The sequence below is a fragment of the Etheostoma cragini genome, chromosome 23, assembly GCF_013103735.1.
Source record: "Etheostoma cragini isolate CJK2018 chromosome 23, CSU_Ecrag_1.0, whole genome shotgun sequence".
Taxonomy (NCBI): domain Eukaryota; kingdom Metazoa; phylum Chordata; class Actinopteri; order Perciformes; family Percidae; genus Etheostoma; species Etheostoma cragini.
This window is the reverse complement of record NC_048429.1, coordinates 5,105,301-5,120,371: the sequence shown is the minus strand read 5'-3', so window position 1 is coordinate 5,120,371 and position 15,071 is coordinate 5,105,301. Positions and strand designations below refer to the sequence as shown.

At 41.6% G+C, this 15,071-nt stretch overlaps 1 protein-coding gene across 14 annotated transcripts in view; it reads left to right on the top strand.

Moving 5' to 3' along the window:
• magi2a (membrane associated guanylate kinase, WW and PDZ domain containing 2a) overlaps window positions 1–15,071 on the top strand; it is a 199,777-nt gene that overhangs the window by 147,840 nt on the left and 36,866 nt on the right. For 11 of the 14 annotated variants that reach the window (XM_034864003.1, XM_034864006.1, XM_034864005.1 and 8 more), the window contains 4 exons: window positions 6,480–6,537; window positions 7,671–7,792; window positions 9,391–9,678; window positions 10,540–10,722. In XM_034864003.1, coding sequence (XP_034719894.1) covers window positions 6,480–6,537; window positions 7,671–7,792; window positions 9,391–9,678; window positions 10,540–10,722 — 651 coding nt within the window. The remainder of the gene's footprint in view (window positions 1–6,479; window positions 6,538–7,670; window positions 7,793–9,390; window positions 9,679–10,539; window positions 10,723–15,071) is intronic. The other 3 variants (XM_034864007.1, XM_034864009.1, XM_034864016.1) reach the window with 1 other exon arrangement.

Here is a 15,071-nt window from a genome sequence, read left to right as displayed (position 1 = left end):
GGTCATCAATCCCATCATCTGTGGTCCTAGACACATCCATCAACGGCTAATTTAAAGCTTTGGCAACCAAAGACAGCCTGTTCCAGAAATGTGGGACCAATGTGACTGCTAATACATAAATATCCACCTTCGTCCGTTAATCCGATGTTGGGTCGCGGGGGAGCAGCTCCAGCAGGGGACCCCAAACTTCCCTTTCCCGAGCCACATTAACCAGATCAGACCGGGGGATCCCAAGGGGTACCCAGGCCAGCTTGGAGATATAATCCCTCCATCTAGTCCTGGGTCTTCCCCGAGGCCTCCTCCCAACTGGACGTGTCTTGCACAACTCCCTAGGGAGGTGCCCGGGAGGCATCCTTGCCAGATGCCCAAACCACCTAAACTGGCTCCTTTCGACGCAAAGGGTCAGCGGCCCCTCATACCCTGGATCTCGTTCTTTAGGTCATGATCCAGCATTTATGACCATAGATGTGGGTACGGACAAAAACTGACCGGTAGATCGAGAGTTTTGCCTCCGGGTCGGGTTCAAGTCCCAGTACGAACCAGAGTAAATTGTGTGGATTGGTAGCTGGAGAGATGCCTGCCCCCCCCCCAAAAAAACAAAAAAACAAAGTGTAAATTGTAATATCCCCACTGGGGATCAAAAAACAGTATAAATGATTAAATGATTAAAAAGTCAGAAGAATGCCTTACACAATGGGATTAGTTGAGGAGCATATTACTTCATCATTGGCCTTGGTGGAGGTGTTATGTGCCATTCTAGTTATTTATATTATGTTATATACTCATGTGTACAACTGTGCCGTGTATTTGTCATAGATGTACGTCCCCATGGTTCCATTTTTCATTAAGTTAGAAAAACAGTGGCAGCACTATTGATTTTTTTTCTAATAACTTTGGGGTGCTACAATTCAGCAGACATTCATCACACAATTTGGTATGCCTCAAATCATATCAAGATTGTTGTGTAACAATGATTAAGAGGAAATGTGTATGGACCTTTATATCAAGTCCAAATTAAAAGTGTCCTTTGGGTTTTTCTTGCAAACAAACACATTTTGTGTTAACATTCAGTTTTACTTAGCAAAGTGTATTGCGTGTATTATTGCGCTTTAACAAATTAATTACTTAATACAATTGCTTCCTCAGAATATATATATATATATATTTTTTCAAATGTTTAAAACCTGCATTATTAACATCCATTACTTGCTTGCAGTATTTGTCTTCCCTACCTCTGCAAATGTTTTGCTGCGTTTCTTTGCGCGTTATCGCTACCTGTAAATCAGTGCAATAGTGTGTTCCATCGACAGGAATGCGTATCGGCTTACCCACAGCATGTGCTGGCCCATTCTCTCTCCCTTAAACTACCTTGAATTCTTCACTAGTGAAACAGAAGAAGCAAATTTTCCTATCTTCCAGGTGAGATTTTCTCTGCCAAGTCATGTTTACCTGTCAACTAGCTCAGCAAGGCACAGAAAATATTGCATTTGACAGGGCCGGTTTACATATCATGGAAAATGGTTCTTATGCTGACTGGGGAAAGAGCCGAGTTTATGAATCATAGTTTACACTGATTCAGGAAACAGTGAGTTCTGTTCATCAGCACTTTCAGGTCCTGTGAAAACATCATGTCTGGGTCACAATTGGTAATTTTAGCCCTGATTATATGCGGTTCCTGAGGGAAAAAAATAATAGTGATAAGAATAATGTTTACTTTGTTCACAGAGGTAGTTAAAGCCTTCAGAAGGGTAGCTGATGTAAGATTTCTGCTGATCTTCACATTGGACCTGCAACCCTGGATAATCTTAAAATAAATGGCTTCATTTTTCTCCGAACAGCGCTATATATCAGTTCAAACATGGTGGGAATTGAATTCACAGGTGGTCTGAGTGTATTAATGTCCACGCGGGCAGCAGATTCTGTCCCTGCTACAGAAACAAATCACGCCTCAATGTAATACCTTATTTCAGTAAGAGGGGTCTGTTGGCTTTATCTTTATATCAGCTCCAAGAATAATAAGTTGGGCATATTAAACTACATGCAGGCTTCATCTTACAAAAACAGTATTGCATTTTTCTATTTAATTTGATTTTTGTCAGCACCTTATGACATTTGTTTGGCTTTGAGAAAGAGAATAAACCAACAATCATGGATCTTTATCAGAATCACCAAGTCCCAGAGATGTTTAGCCATGCTAGCAGCGCGGCTCTATGGATGGCAGTGTCAGTCAGTCAGTCAGTCTGTCCACCACTATGGTCTCGATTAAAATATCTTAATTTTTGGAAGGATTACCATTACATTTGCTGCATGCAATCATGCAGCTTTCAGTTTAAGGTTTAGATAACCGAGGTTGGATTGTACTGCAAAGAAAGGGCTCTGCAGTAGGTAAGTCTGAACCACTGCTCACATCAACAGTCTATTCAATAGAAACGCAATCCAATGAAAATAAATACAATAGACTCTATTGTATTTATTTTCATTGGATTGCGCTGCCAATTGGTCCCACTTAGCCAGTGGATTTTGTCTTTCACAGTAAACTCTAAACTGATGGAATGTGCGCTGCATTTGAAGGGAACATGATAAATGAGACCCAGCAGGACAGTGTTTGGTTGGAAAGGACTTTTTGGTGACTTTGAAAGGCTTGAGATGCTAAAAATGATTCAGTTCAGCACGTTTGCTCCTTAAGATAAATAAATAAAACAGGACATAGGTAAATCCCTCTGGTGTATGTGCGTTGTGTGGTCAGCCAACCTATTCCTTAGAACAAATTAGAAAAATCTGGAAAAGAAAGGCACAAGCTTGTGAGCATGACACTTCAAAAAAAGGCCTGTTCTGTGAGACTGCATGTAAGGATACTTGAGAAAGGAAGAAGTAGAGATGGAAAGAGAGATGAGAAGATTATTGAGTGGCACTGGGGGAGAGAAAATGTGGGGAAGATGCCAGGTTGCCTCCTGCTGGTAGTAAATGGCCCTTCACCTGTGACTGCTGGATGAATGTTGTGGCATGACGAGAGATTGCAAACATTTTCCCACTTGCTTCAGGAGCTTTATCGTAAGAGTTCCTACCGAGACATTTTACACCAGCTTGACATTTCCTTCATGGACGCATGCAGCATGGCAGTGACCAGTATGCCATATAAAGCAGTGCCGGTTTATATTGCATACTCTCTATTCTGTCTCTCTCTCTCTGTCTGTCTCTCTCCCTCTCTCTGTCTATCCTTGTCCTAAATTAGCTCTACATTGCAGACTGCTGACATAGAGGTTAAAGACGACACTCAATGCCAAACAAACGAAAGAGAGCATACGCCTCCTGCCTTTGGATCCATACTCAAACAAAGACATAGAGGCATCAATCTTCTCATGTAACTCAGAAAAAAAAGAAATTGGGAACACAGTGATATCGCTTAAAGGACCTTCAAATGGGCAATTTATTATCAACATTTTGTGTGTTCTTATTTTTGGATCCAACTACAAATCAGTGTGCCGCTTGGTTTGTAGAGTCTGTGTTCCCTTCACCAAGCTCCCAAAAGCTGAGACATTTCTGGCTTCCTGCTACTCCTCCTCTGGACATTTTAATAGTAAAGCTTTTTATAAGAAGACTGCTGAAATACACGACAGCCCTTTGATCTCCCGCATTTGTGTGTGCACATGCAAAATGACTGTGTGTGTGTGTGTGTGGTGCCCAGTAAAGGTGAGAACATGAAACACTCTTTCATATTTAATGAGTGGAGATGGAGCAAAGGAATGTTGCAGTGTTCACAGGAGGTATTCCCGTGGGCTGTCAACCTGCTCGCAGCACTCAGTTATATCACTCACATCCGTGGGGCTGGGGGTGGGGGGTGTGTGTGTGTGTGTGGGGGGGGTTGGGGGGGGGTGGGGGGGGGGGGGGGGGGGGGGGGGGGGGGGGGGGGGGGGGGGGGGGGGGGGGGGGGGGGGGGGGGGGGGGGGGGGGGGGGGGGGGGGTTAAGTGAGTTAAGTGAGTGTGCAGGCAGAAAATAGTCTGTCCTACTGAAAGTTTAATAATTTGTTTTGAGGGAATGGTGCGCAGGGGTTCAGAGAGGCTTACGGCACAAGCACTGCACCAGCATTTAGTTTTTTTATGTTTCTGCTCTGTGTGGGAGGAATGGGAGTAGCTATCTCTTGGGTCCGTAAACTAGGACAAGTAGTAAAAATAATTGTATGCAATGACCATCCAGTGTATTATGTCTGTGGTGTACGGCTGTCTGTGTGTGTTTTTCACAAGTTGCAGCTATGCTCTCGACCTCAAGCGCTCCCTCTGGATGCTTTCCTTTCCTATTAGGAAGCCTTTTCTCTGCTGATATCTCCGCTCTCATCCTGATTAACTTTGCATTGTCACTAATCGAAGCTTGTCTGATTCTAAGCTGAGCCGTGCTGGAACACAGTCCCCGAGCTCTGCTGCTAGATTTAGCTTAGATGCTATTTCACCAAAAGCTTGAAACACTATGTACCCAACTTGGTTTTGAGTGATCATGCTGTTATGCTAAAATACTAGTCTCCATTTGGTAATGAGCTATAAACGCTAATTGTTCATATTTTGGAAACCAAACAGGGGACTCCTTCTAGGCATGTTTCAAAGAATTGTGTTTTGTCAGTGAGCTGTGGGTAAAGGAAAGAGGAAAGGGTTACTTTAAAAGTCCTGTCCAGTATGACGGATGACTGTCAGAGGTTTTAGGAAGAGCTTTGATCATTGAGAACAAAGGCAGCATGTTCTGCACTGCAGTCCACATACAGAAAGAGGCCGACGGAGCAGAAATATCTATGACTTTGCGTTTAAATAGTACTTTTGAAAAGTTAGAGTATTACTCTGTATACACCAAGTTGAAGCTATTCACAGTGTCTGAACACATACTCAGTCCACCACTTTGGTCCAGATTATATAAGATCCTCAACTATCAAACAGATTGCCATGTAATTTTGTGCTGACGTTCATGGTTCCCAGAGGATGAATATTAATAACTTTTGTGATCACCTGACATTTTCTGTAGAGCCACCAGCAAGTTGACATTTGTGGTTCTCAACGTCTTGACAACTTTTGTATGGATCGCCATGACATTTGCTACCAATATTCAAGGTCCAGTGAGAGTAAAATTATAATACCATTGATGATCTTCTGACTTTTGATTTATCGCGCCCATCAGGTCAAACTGACAGTTTGCTTTGGCTCTAAATGCTTCAATTTATGACCAATTACTTTTAAAACTAATTGCATTCCCATCAGCCTTATTTATACTTTGCATGTAGTGCCAATTAGCAAAAGACTAAACTAATGTGTAGTTAATATAAGGCGTTAAACATTAGCATGTTCCGCATGTCAGAGCCTCATGGCTGTAGATTCTTGTTGTAACTTAAAGGTCCCACATTCCAAAAGGTGAGATTTTCATGTATTTTTTATTGTAAAGCAGGTTGAGGTGCTACATAATTACTGTGAAAGTATTAAAATGGTCAATCCAAAGAGTAATGCACTCAGCCATATTCCAAAACTTTTCCTTTACAGAGGCCGTCTGGACTTCCGTATGGTTGTGATGTCACAAGTAGACTATATATAGGTAGAAAGTGCCACTACAGGGCCGATATGTATTCATTAATAAAAAGCGTACTAAAAAAAGGATACTAATCTAATTGCAGTATATCACAGCATAGTGAGAACATATCTTATGGATTATCATGTTTTATGTTATTGTGCAGACTGGATGACTTTTCCTTTTTAAAATGATGAATCCAATGTTTGATGTGTCCTTCAAATTCTTTTAAAGGCATGTGTGGTGTTTGATCCGTCTGCCATTTTCAGTAATTGACCGTGATATGCTTTTTGACCGTAAATCCATTTAGCTTGTAACGTTCTGAGTCAAACTCTTCAACACCTATATAAATACGGTACAGTACATATAGTATTAGTGGATGCAGTGAAGGCTCAACACCCTCAGGGTTTGGGCTTGTTTAAGCTGTTAATCTATGCAACGTTATCACATCAAAACACAATATTTACATCATGGAAGAGATGCAAGGCATAAATATTTTACTGGTTTAAATTCAGCCACTAGATCTATCACTATTTGGTCTTTTTTTGCAACTTTTTTCTTGGAGAGGGATGCATTTAATGTGAAGCTTTAAAAGAGCCAATAGCCTCTTTAAAAAAGTCAATGTCACAAGTTGCTGAGAAAACGCAATTCTTTCATGTCTTGTCGCCACCAATTTTTAAAAAAAGATAAGGTTTCAAAATATTCACAGGCCCAAATACACGGCTTGCTTGGAACGAGCAGCAATCCATCCAGTAAACATGTTCCATCACTCCATCAAATTCTAGGTAATTACCCACAGTAAAATGATGCTGTAAACCGATTCTGCATCAAAGATGTTTTCATGTTTTCAAGATCAATATTCCATTGCAAGTTCATTGAATAAACAAACCCTCTAATTAGTGTTGCCTCACTGCTGTTGTTGGTTTTTTATTTTTTACAGAGCTTCCGTACGGCTGGGAGAAAATCGATGACCCCATTTACGGCAGCTACTATGTTGAGTAAGTCGGGTACATCTTTAATATGTAATGGCTTGCTTTTGATTTTCAGTGTAGCCTGGTGCTGCTGTACTCATCATATTCATTAGGAGCAGACTGGCACTGCAGCCAGGAAGCAGTTGCTCCATTTGTCTGCCTTCTGACAGCTCATTGTTTGTTTGCAGGATGAAGTTTTTTTTTTGTCAGTGTGTGCTTCCATATTTCTGTGTGATCCTTCTGTCTGGAACACTCCCTGCATCTATATCTGTGGACTAGCTCATGAGGGGAGAGCAGGGTCTCTTTTTCAAACATTCTGCATGTCTGTTCATCCATCTCCAAGTGTGTCTGTGTTCAACTGCTGAAGTAGCGTGTCCTCTCTATTGAACCACAAGTCCCTTCCCTGTTCAGAGGTGTCATTTCTTTGGCTGGATGCTCTCTATTCCGGGGCTTAGGGAAGGGGCTCTATTTTTAGACGGGCAGGGGAGTCATTTGGCTCGACTTTGCTTAAGAAGACCTCCAGAAAGACACTTGACTACTCACTGCCTTATACACTGCACTCTCTCGAAATTTTGCTATTGTCTCTCTTTGTCATCATGTAAATATCACGAAAGAAGTAACCAGACCTTGTAATTATGTAACTATGTAAAAATATAGTCAAGCTGTTTTGCAATTGGTACTGTGATACTAGGGTGTTCATTAATAGATAGGAGGTGTGTGTGTGTGTGTGCCTTAAAGAGTGAGGGAAGTATCTAATTATGAGTATTTCACACTGGCAAATTATATTATTATTATAATATTTGTCTATATCTATCTTCCCCCCTGCAAACTAAATTAAGAATGATGTGGGACGTTAAAGGAAATCATTGTTGTGTAGGTTTCCTCCCAGTCACTGATTCACATAGTTCTGCTTATAAGATGGGCTGAATGTGGGGAGAAAAGCCCAGAATCAGTCGTTTGTTCTTTTTTTACTCAGCAAAAGCCATTCTGCGTCTCCGTTACATAATCTGGGGGACCAGCCATTTAATTAATCATCGCAGCAAAAGCTGCTGTAGCGCCAGAATTTTTAGATATGATCTTTGCCAAGAGGGGGGCTAAGATAAGTGCAGCAGGATAGTGTGAAATCTGAAATCTCTGCTGTTTTTTTTTTATCATCATAGCCATATAAATAGAAGGACTCAGTTTGAGAACCCAGTCCTGGAGGCTAAAAGGAGACTCCAGCAGCAGCAGCAGATGCAAAGCCAGGGTCTGTCCTCACTGCCCCTTCCCACCATCTACAGAGGTAAGACCACAGCGCTTTTAAACGGACAAAAATGTTAATTTTGCAGTATCAGGGAACATGATCATACTCATCATCCGTCTGTATGTTTCTAGAGAATATAAATAAGTCAATATAGCTAACTGCTGTTGCCTAGTCAGCCATTAACCTCTTCAGTGTTTTTGTACAGCCCCGGAAAATCTCCTTTATTAGCTTTAAAAATTGATGATTCACACCTTTTCTTTTTTATCATACCCACGTCTATTTGGAGAAAACAAACATGTTATGTAAATACTTGCAGTGAAAATAAATAGTGGGTTATATTCATGCTTTTTGTATTCATTACAAATTAGAAAGTATCAAATTGGAAAACTAACTTCAGAACTAAGCTGAACGAAGCTAAGCAGTGAAATCTGGGAGGTGTTTGGTGTAACTGAAAGCAACTAAGCTACGCAATAGTATTATCCCCAACAAACAATGCAGGGAAATTAATTTAAGTACGTACAAAAAACATTCAAACAAAGAAAATCCGGTCTTTTTACTCAAGTAAAACCATGATGCAAACCTCTCTTGCTTTCATGGATGTAATGGGGCACCATTGTAACCAATAACTAACACCAAAAAATGTCAATATTGATAGTGAATTTTTTATATGTATGATGTGTTTTTGAATAAAAGATATTAAAGGCTACAACATAAATAGATCTTTAAATATATCATAAATCACTGAAAAAACATTCTGTATAATATTCTAAGATACCGTGAGACAATGTGTGGCAATCACATTTTTTATTTAAACAAATAAGCAAAAGTGCAACACATTGGTCTAGATGACAATATACAGAAAAGTACACTACACATAATGTATAGCAAACATAATCATACAGTATTGATCTCTACACCAGAATATTTCAGATTTGGTCCTGCCATTTCATATAAATTGACACTCTTTTAAGGGATAGTTCGGATTTTTTTATTGCCTACAGTAGATGGGAGTCAGCACGCCCCCAGTTGGCAGAAAATGGCACTACCGACACGGAAGCTACGCAATGTACTGCTTTGAGAGGGGGGGCCAGCAGCTAAAGAGCCACCTAAAAAAGGACCACCTAAAAAAAAATCAATATCTATTGAAGTGTACCCTATACTTAGAATATTTTAACCAAATTGACTGGAAACAGAACGGGACTCACTTTCCACTTCTTCCAAATGTACTTACTAACCACTTAGTGCATTTTGCTCTTTAGGAACAAGACTATTTCTATAACAATTAGTTCACTCCTGTACAGTCTGAGTAACGTAGCATTCTGTTGATAATACTTGTTGGTCATATAAATAAGGAACATGTGGTTTTAAATGTGATTGATTATTTTGTTCAGTGATGTTGCTTCCTGATTCCAGTGCTCACTCTTCACCAGCAACAGCAATAGGATGTACTGCTAGAAAAAAAACGTCTGGGTTGGTGAAGTGGAGGTTTGTTTCCATAGTAACGTAGTAGTCCGCCGCTCGAGAGCCTGTCTCCGTGGTTACACTTTGTGTACATTCCTGTGAGGCTCTGTCTCCTCCCTCTCCCCACCTCCACCTCCCCCTTCCTCCTCTTTTTCACACCAAACGTGGATTGCCAGTGGAGGATGCCAGCCCCTGTGCCCCCCTCCCCAGATCCCCCCTCGTTCAGGTCGGCTCGGGGCCCGTGCGCTGCCACAGCCTCAGCGACCTCTCCCGCTCGCCAACTCTGGGTCGCAGAGCTGCTGCTACTTCCTCGTCCGCCGACGTCTCCCCGCTCCGGCGTGTCCTGACCCGGCGGATGAATACGTGCCCCCACCAGCAGCAGCGGCAGCCACTTCACACCTCCGCCTGCACTGTGGTGCTAGAGCAGCCTGTCTGTAGCCCCTTCTCCCTGTGGCACTTTGTCAGTAAGTAGGCCAAGAGGGAAACAAAAGAGCCTGACTGTCGTTCTCATGGCTGCCTGCGCTCATTTGACTTACTGTAAGCATGCTAGCTCGCAAGCAGGCTTTTTCACTTGAGGCATTTTAAGGTTTGGTCTGAAGAGCGCATACCACGACATGTCTTATTGCCTGACATAAGCAGACAGAGAGTGTAATCACTCAGTCTAAGTCTGGACCAGTGATGGCAAACAAAAGATGTAAACTAGCACACTAGCCACGTCTCCCTCTGAGGTGAAACGATGGGAGACTTGGTTAAGTGTGACTAAGCTTGTTGGCGGAGATCTTCTCATTCCTACACAGCGCACCCTTCCTCCAGCATTCTCCCAGCTCTCCCTCCATTAGAAATGTCCCATTTCTTCCCTAACCCCCTCAAGGATCTTCTCTTGGAACTGATCCCTGACAGCATGTCATTTGCCAAATGTTGCTGCTTCCTTGGTAGCCTTCGGGATGGAACTGAAGACCTGCACCACTGATGCTCTCTGCACCCTTTATGCCTACCGTATCCCAGCTTTGGAGGAGAGGAAGGGATATAAGTTTAGTATGTTTCAGTGTACCAGGAGGGATGTTGCTTTTGTACCTTGCACGGTAGCCACACCTGCATCTTTCAGCACCACAGACCCACCTCTGTCCAAGTTTGCTGTTTTGCAGTTAAGGTCATACCCTGCCAGTTTTCCTGTGGCTACACCCATATCTCTTACTGGATACGCTTTACCCCCACCCTGTGAGCACTATCCTGCACCAGCTTTGAGGCCTTAATCTTTGCTATAAAACTTTCACAGTATTAGAGTTTGTATTTGGTTAATTTGTTTGTTTATGTGTCCTTTATAGAGAAGCCACTGTTCACCCGGGACCCCACTCAGTTGAAAGGCAGTTTCCTGTCCACATCACTCCAAAAGAGCAACATGGGCTTTGGCTTCACTATTATTGGAGGCGATGAGCCTGACGAATTCCTCCAGGTCAAGAGTGTTATCCCTGACGGGCCTGCCGCAGCTGATGGAAAGATGGCCACAGGTATGCTTCGGGCATGGCCGAAGACACAAACACGCTCACAAAAAAAAAACATCTAGCTCAATAAACTACAATCTAATATGCACAAAAGAAAGGACAGAGACTTATCCTTTCTCATTTAAAACGATGACATTCCTCGTGAAACATGGCATGTAATTGTACAGTACAGGGCCATAATATATAAAAAGTATAACAAATATAGAATTTCCAGAGGATGACAAAAAAATGTATATGTGGCTTCTCTTAGAAGCTTGATTCTTGCACCATCTGGTCCACTTATCACATTACATTCAAGCACAAGTTTTGGAGTCCTGAATATTTCCACGTTTACCTTTTTAATGCACTGCAGCCTACACAGAATCTGATTTAAACAAACACACTCAAATATGAACTTAATACGCAGTTCACTTGGTGATGTATATAGCTTCCACTTTAAGAAGAAATGGTTACAGTGCGTATGCATGCATTGTATATGTGTGTGTTTACGGGTGCAACTTACTAAACTAGCACGTGTGAGCTCTGTATGTGGGTTTATGTCTGTGCACACGCGTGTGCACCAACTGCAGAGTTTTGTTCTTCCATTAATCATGAAACAGACTTTATGAGCACCATAGGTCCTAGCTGTGGCCACATGGGGGTGGAACTGCAGCACATACACACAACGACACACACACTAAGACGGACCAGCTCTACTAAAGGTCAAAGGAATAGAACTAGCAGGTTTGTCTGTGCTCTCAGCATGCAATGATGCTTCTTTCTGTAAACGCTGGAGCACATGCAGAGCTTATAGTGGTCATTTATCATACGTTAAGTAAGCTGCGCGGGGAGTTTGATCTGTAGCACAGTTAGTGTTCTTCTCCAAAACCCTTGCGTTGTTCTATTACATTGTAGTTGTGACTTCTTGCAGAACATTAAGTTAATAATGTCTGTTTCTTTATAAATGTGACGATGCAGTAGTCCAGAATAGATCCCCTGATGACTAATAAAGCTTGTCCTGACAACACTGCATACAAAGTGTTTTACGTGTCTGCCTTTTCATCCCCTCCTCGCTCTTTCTTTTAGAATCCCCCTCTAATTTCTTTATGAATTCTTTCTGCATAAATAACTAACACATCCCTCTCATATCTATACCATCCCACCCCACGTCTCCTTTCCCTTCCACCACTTCCTCCCTTCAGCTCATTTCAATTTCTATGTCACCATTCAGGCTCCACCCCCCCACCCCCTTGCCTCCCCAGACTTTGTGTCCTACTTTCGCAGTAGCATTACTAGCTCGATCAGTAACTCAGAGCTCACACAGATGTAGAAACAAGGCCTGCAGAGGTGTGAAATTTCCAATTCCATATAGATAATTTGTAACGCTTTCTCCTCATGACCCCTCGTGGCTGTCTCCACTATGTGATTGCACAACCAGGGAAAACATCTTAGAGCACATATTGTAAAAGAGTTTTAGAATATCTGATGTATGACTGGTAAACCACATGCAGTGCAGTTTTGCCTAGGCAGGATATTTTGTGTTTTTGTATTTATTTTTTTGTCTATAAAAGTAATGTGGTATTTTTGAGTTTCTGTGAAATACAGAGGTATGAATTGCGTTAGGTTTACGTGGTGAGGCTTAGTTTGGATGCCAGAGGCAGCGTTTAGTACAAAATCTAGTGGGTTTTTTGGTACAGTATGTTTCCAACTAGAGTCTGACTGCTGTAACACTGAGCAACAGAAGGTTATTCCACTGAACTATATCCACATACTACAGTGTGTGATAAGATAAAACACTGAGGCATTGTGCCGATTAAGTGTCATAATTTATAATACATTTTGTATATACTGTATAACACCCACTCAAATACAGTTGAAATGTTCTCAAGGTTCTTAAATAAGTACTTGATGTTACATTATACCGCGCTAAAAGAAAGAGTCAAAAACTACATGTCCCAGACAACAAAACTCAGCATCCTTATGAGTTAATGATCCATGTAGAAGACATGTTAATAAAGATATAGCATTGTTCTGTTAGAGATAGTTAGTCATTGTATTATAAGGAAAAAGTTAATATTAGATTTTAACAACCTTCCGTCTTTTCACCTGCACGTCTGACATGGCCATTTTGCACCCTATTTTGCCTGAGAGGGAGACACACACACACACAAAACATCACAGTCTCTAACAAACTGCTTGCACCCTGCTGAGACTCTAAACTGCTCTGTTACCTTGGCTTTGCCTCAGCAGGGCCACAGAGACCTCTCATTATGTCGACAGACTCTTGAACACACCCATTAGCTGGAGATGAACATGTGATCAAGATATGCACGGATGTAGTAGCAGCATGGGTCTTGGTCCCAGTGAGTTTGGTGTTTATTGTTAAGGATATTGGGATTTAAAGTACACAAGGGACCTACAGGGGGTGTTCGGGACCACATGTTTACCTAAATTTTATAAAATGCATTTGTTTCAACGTGTTTAAACACACAGTGTCCTGGTGATGGTGGATAATCAGCAAAAGCTCACTATTAGGAAATATTTCATGAATAAAATTTAATTCACCTCCATTTTACTGAGGTGGTGACACAAGTTCCAGAGGCAGATATTTCGCTAAACCATGGCACATTAAATGTGAAACAACAATGTTTGTTTTTCTAATTTGTGTGAACTCACCCTTTTAGGTATAAGCTTGCATGCTAAAAGATGTCTATATGTGGCTTCATAGCTTTCTGTTTCTGTGAAACATGTTTATACTCTCCGTCTTGCTGCATTTTCTCCCCGGTCATAAAGAATGAGATCAATGGGCACAGCGAGAGCGCATCGAGGTCACGGCACCGTCATTTGTTTTCTGCCAGTGTGCTCAACTATTGATTGTGACACTGGTGCTCAAGGCAAATGTCGTCCGCGTTTACCAGGATTAATTAAAATGTCTCTCACGTCACGTTGCCTTCGAAGTGTGAGCTCGCTCTGTCAATACAGTTGGAGCGTTTAAACTTGGAAAGCATTTGCCCGCATCAGTATGAGAGAACATTTCATTGAAATCTTAACTTCCTGTTGTCACTCAGAGGGGTTAGCAGCTCTCCACAATTTCATTAGTTGATCCAGGATAATAATATGAATTAATATGAATAGCCATGTTGTTTCAGAATTTTTTTTATTGACCCAGCCATTAGTGCTGTTATAGTCTGCTGCTCACGTTTTAAGAGAACTTGACAGCATGGCGCTGGTGGTTAGCAAGGTAAGGGTCAATTACTAACGCGCATGTTTTGCTTATTAATCTTGGAGGCACTTCGTTTTTCACTTTCTCTCTCTGCAACACACACTCATACTCCCACCCACCCCTCTCTTTAAAGAGCGTAACAAATATACCTGCAATTAAAAAATAATTGTTTTCATGATCGACCTTGGTGATGCTGTTTGTCAGTAGATTGTGCCTTGTGTTCCCACTTCCCAAGTGTTGCATGCAAAACTGCACAGCGGAGCACAAAACACTACATTTAGTAATATGGTTGAGACAAAGATAAGCTTGAATGTGGAGCACTTTTGTGTGGGAGCATTTAATTGTCAGCTAGGTTTTATCTACAGTGCAGTATATTGCAGCGAGCAAATATAAAAGCACTTGGCCCCATAAAGGGCAAACATTTTAGCCACTTGTCATGAGCACTATGTTATACTTGAAAGGCACATAAGACATTATCTGTGGTAAAGTTTATCTGTAGAAAGTGTTTATAGCTGTACAGTAAACCAAATGAGGGACTGTGCTGATGTACTGTACAGCTGATTGATTACAGCTGTGGAGCCTCAGTGCTAGCATCAGCTTCATATTAGTACGAGCATAAAAATAAGTTCAACAGCAATTAATTTGTTAGCATTCGTACAACCTCCAACTCTGTCCTCAATTGTCATCTTTTCAACTTTTTAGCTGTACTATCTGCCCATCCCGGTCCTGTCTCCCTAGTTTGTAAGCTCAGTTTTGAACTGTTTAACTTCCAAGCTGAAATTTGCAAGATGGTACTATTTCCTTTCCTGTTAATTTAGACACGTTTCACTAATCCAAACAAATGGCAAATTTGGGACACATGCCTGAGCATGCAAGAACCTTCACAAATGTATTTGTATTTTCAAGCAACAGTCTTAATCTCTCAAGTTAGCTACCTCGAGAATACTTTAGGTTTGTGGGAAACGGGCCACTAAAAACAGAAATACGTAATAAACAAGGATATTACATCGTTAGCATCCCTGTCTATGGCTGGGAACCTTTCCCCTCTTCTTCCCCTCTGTTCCCTGGTTTCCTGCCTGTCTTTTTTTAAGAATATATTTGGGGCATTTTGTAGGCCTTTATTGACAGGACAGCTGAAAACATGAAAGGGGAG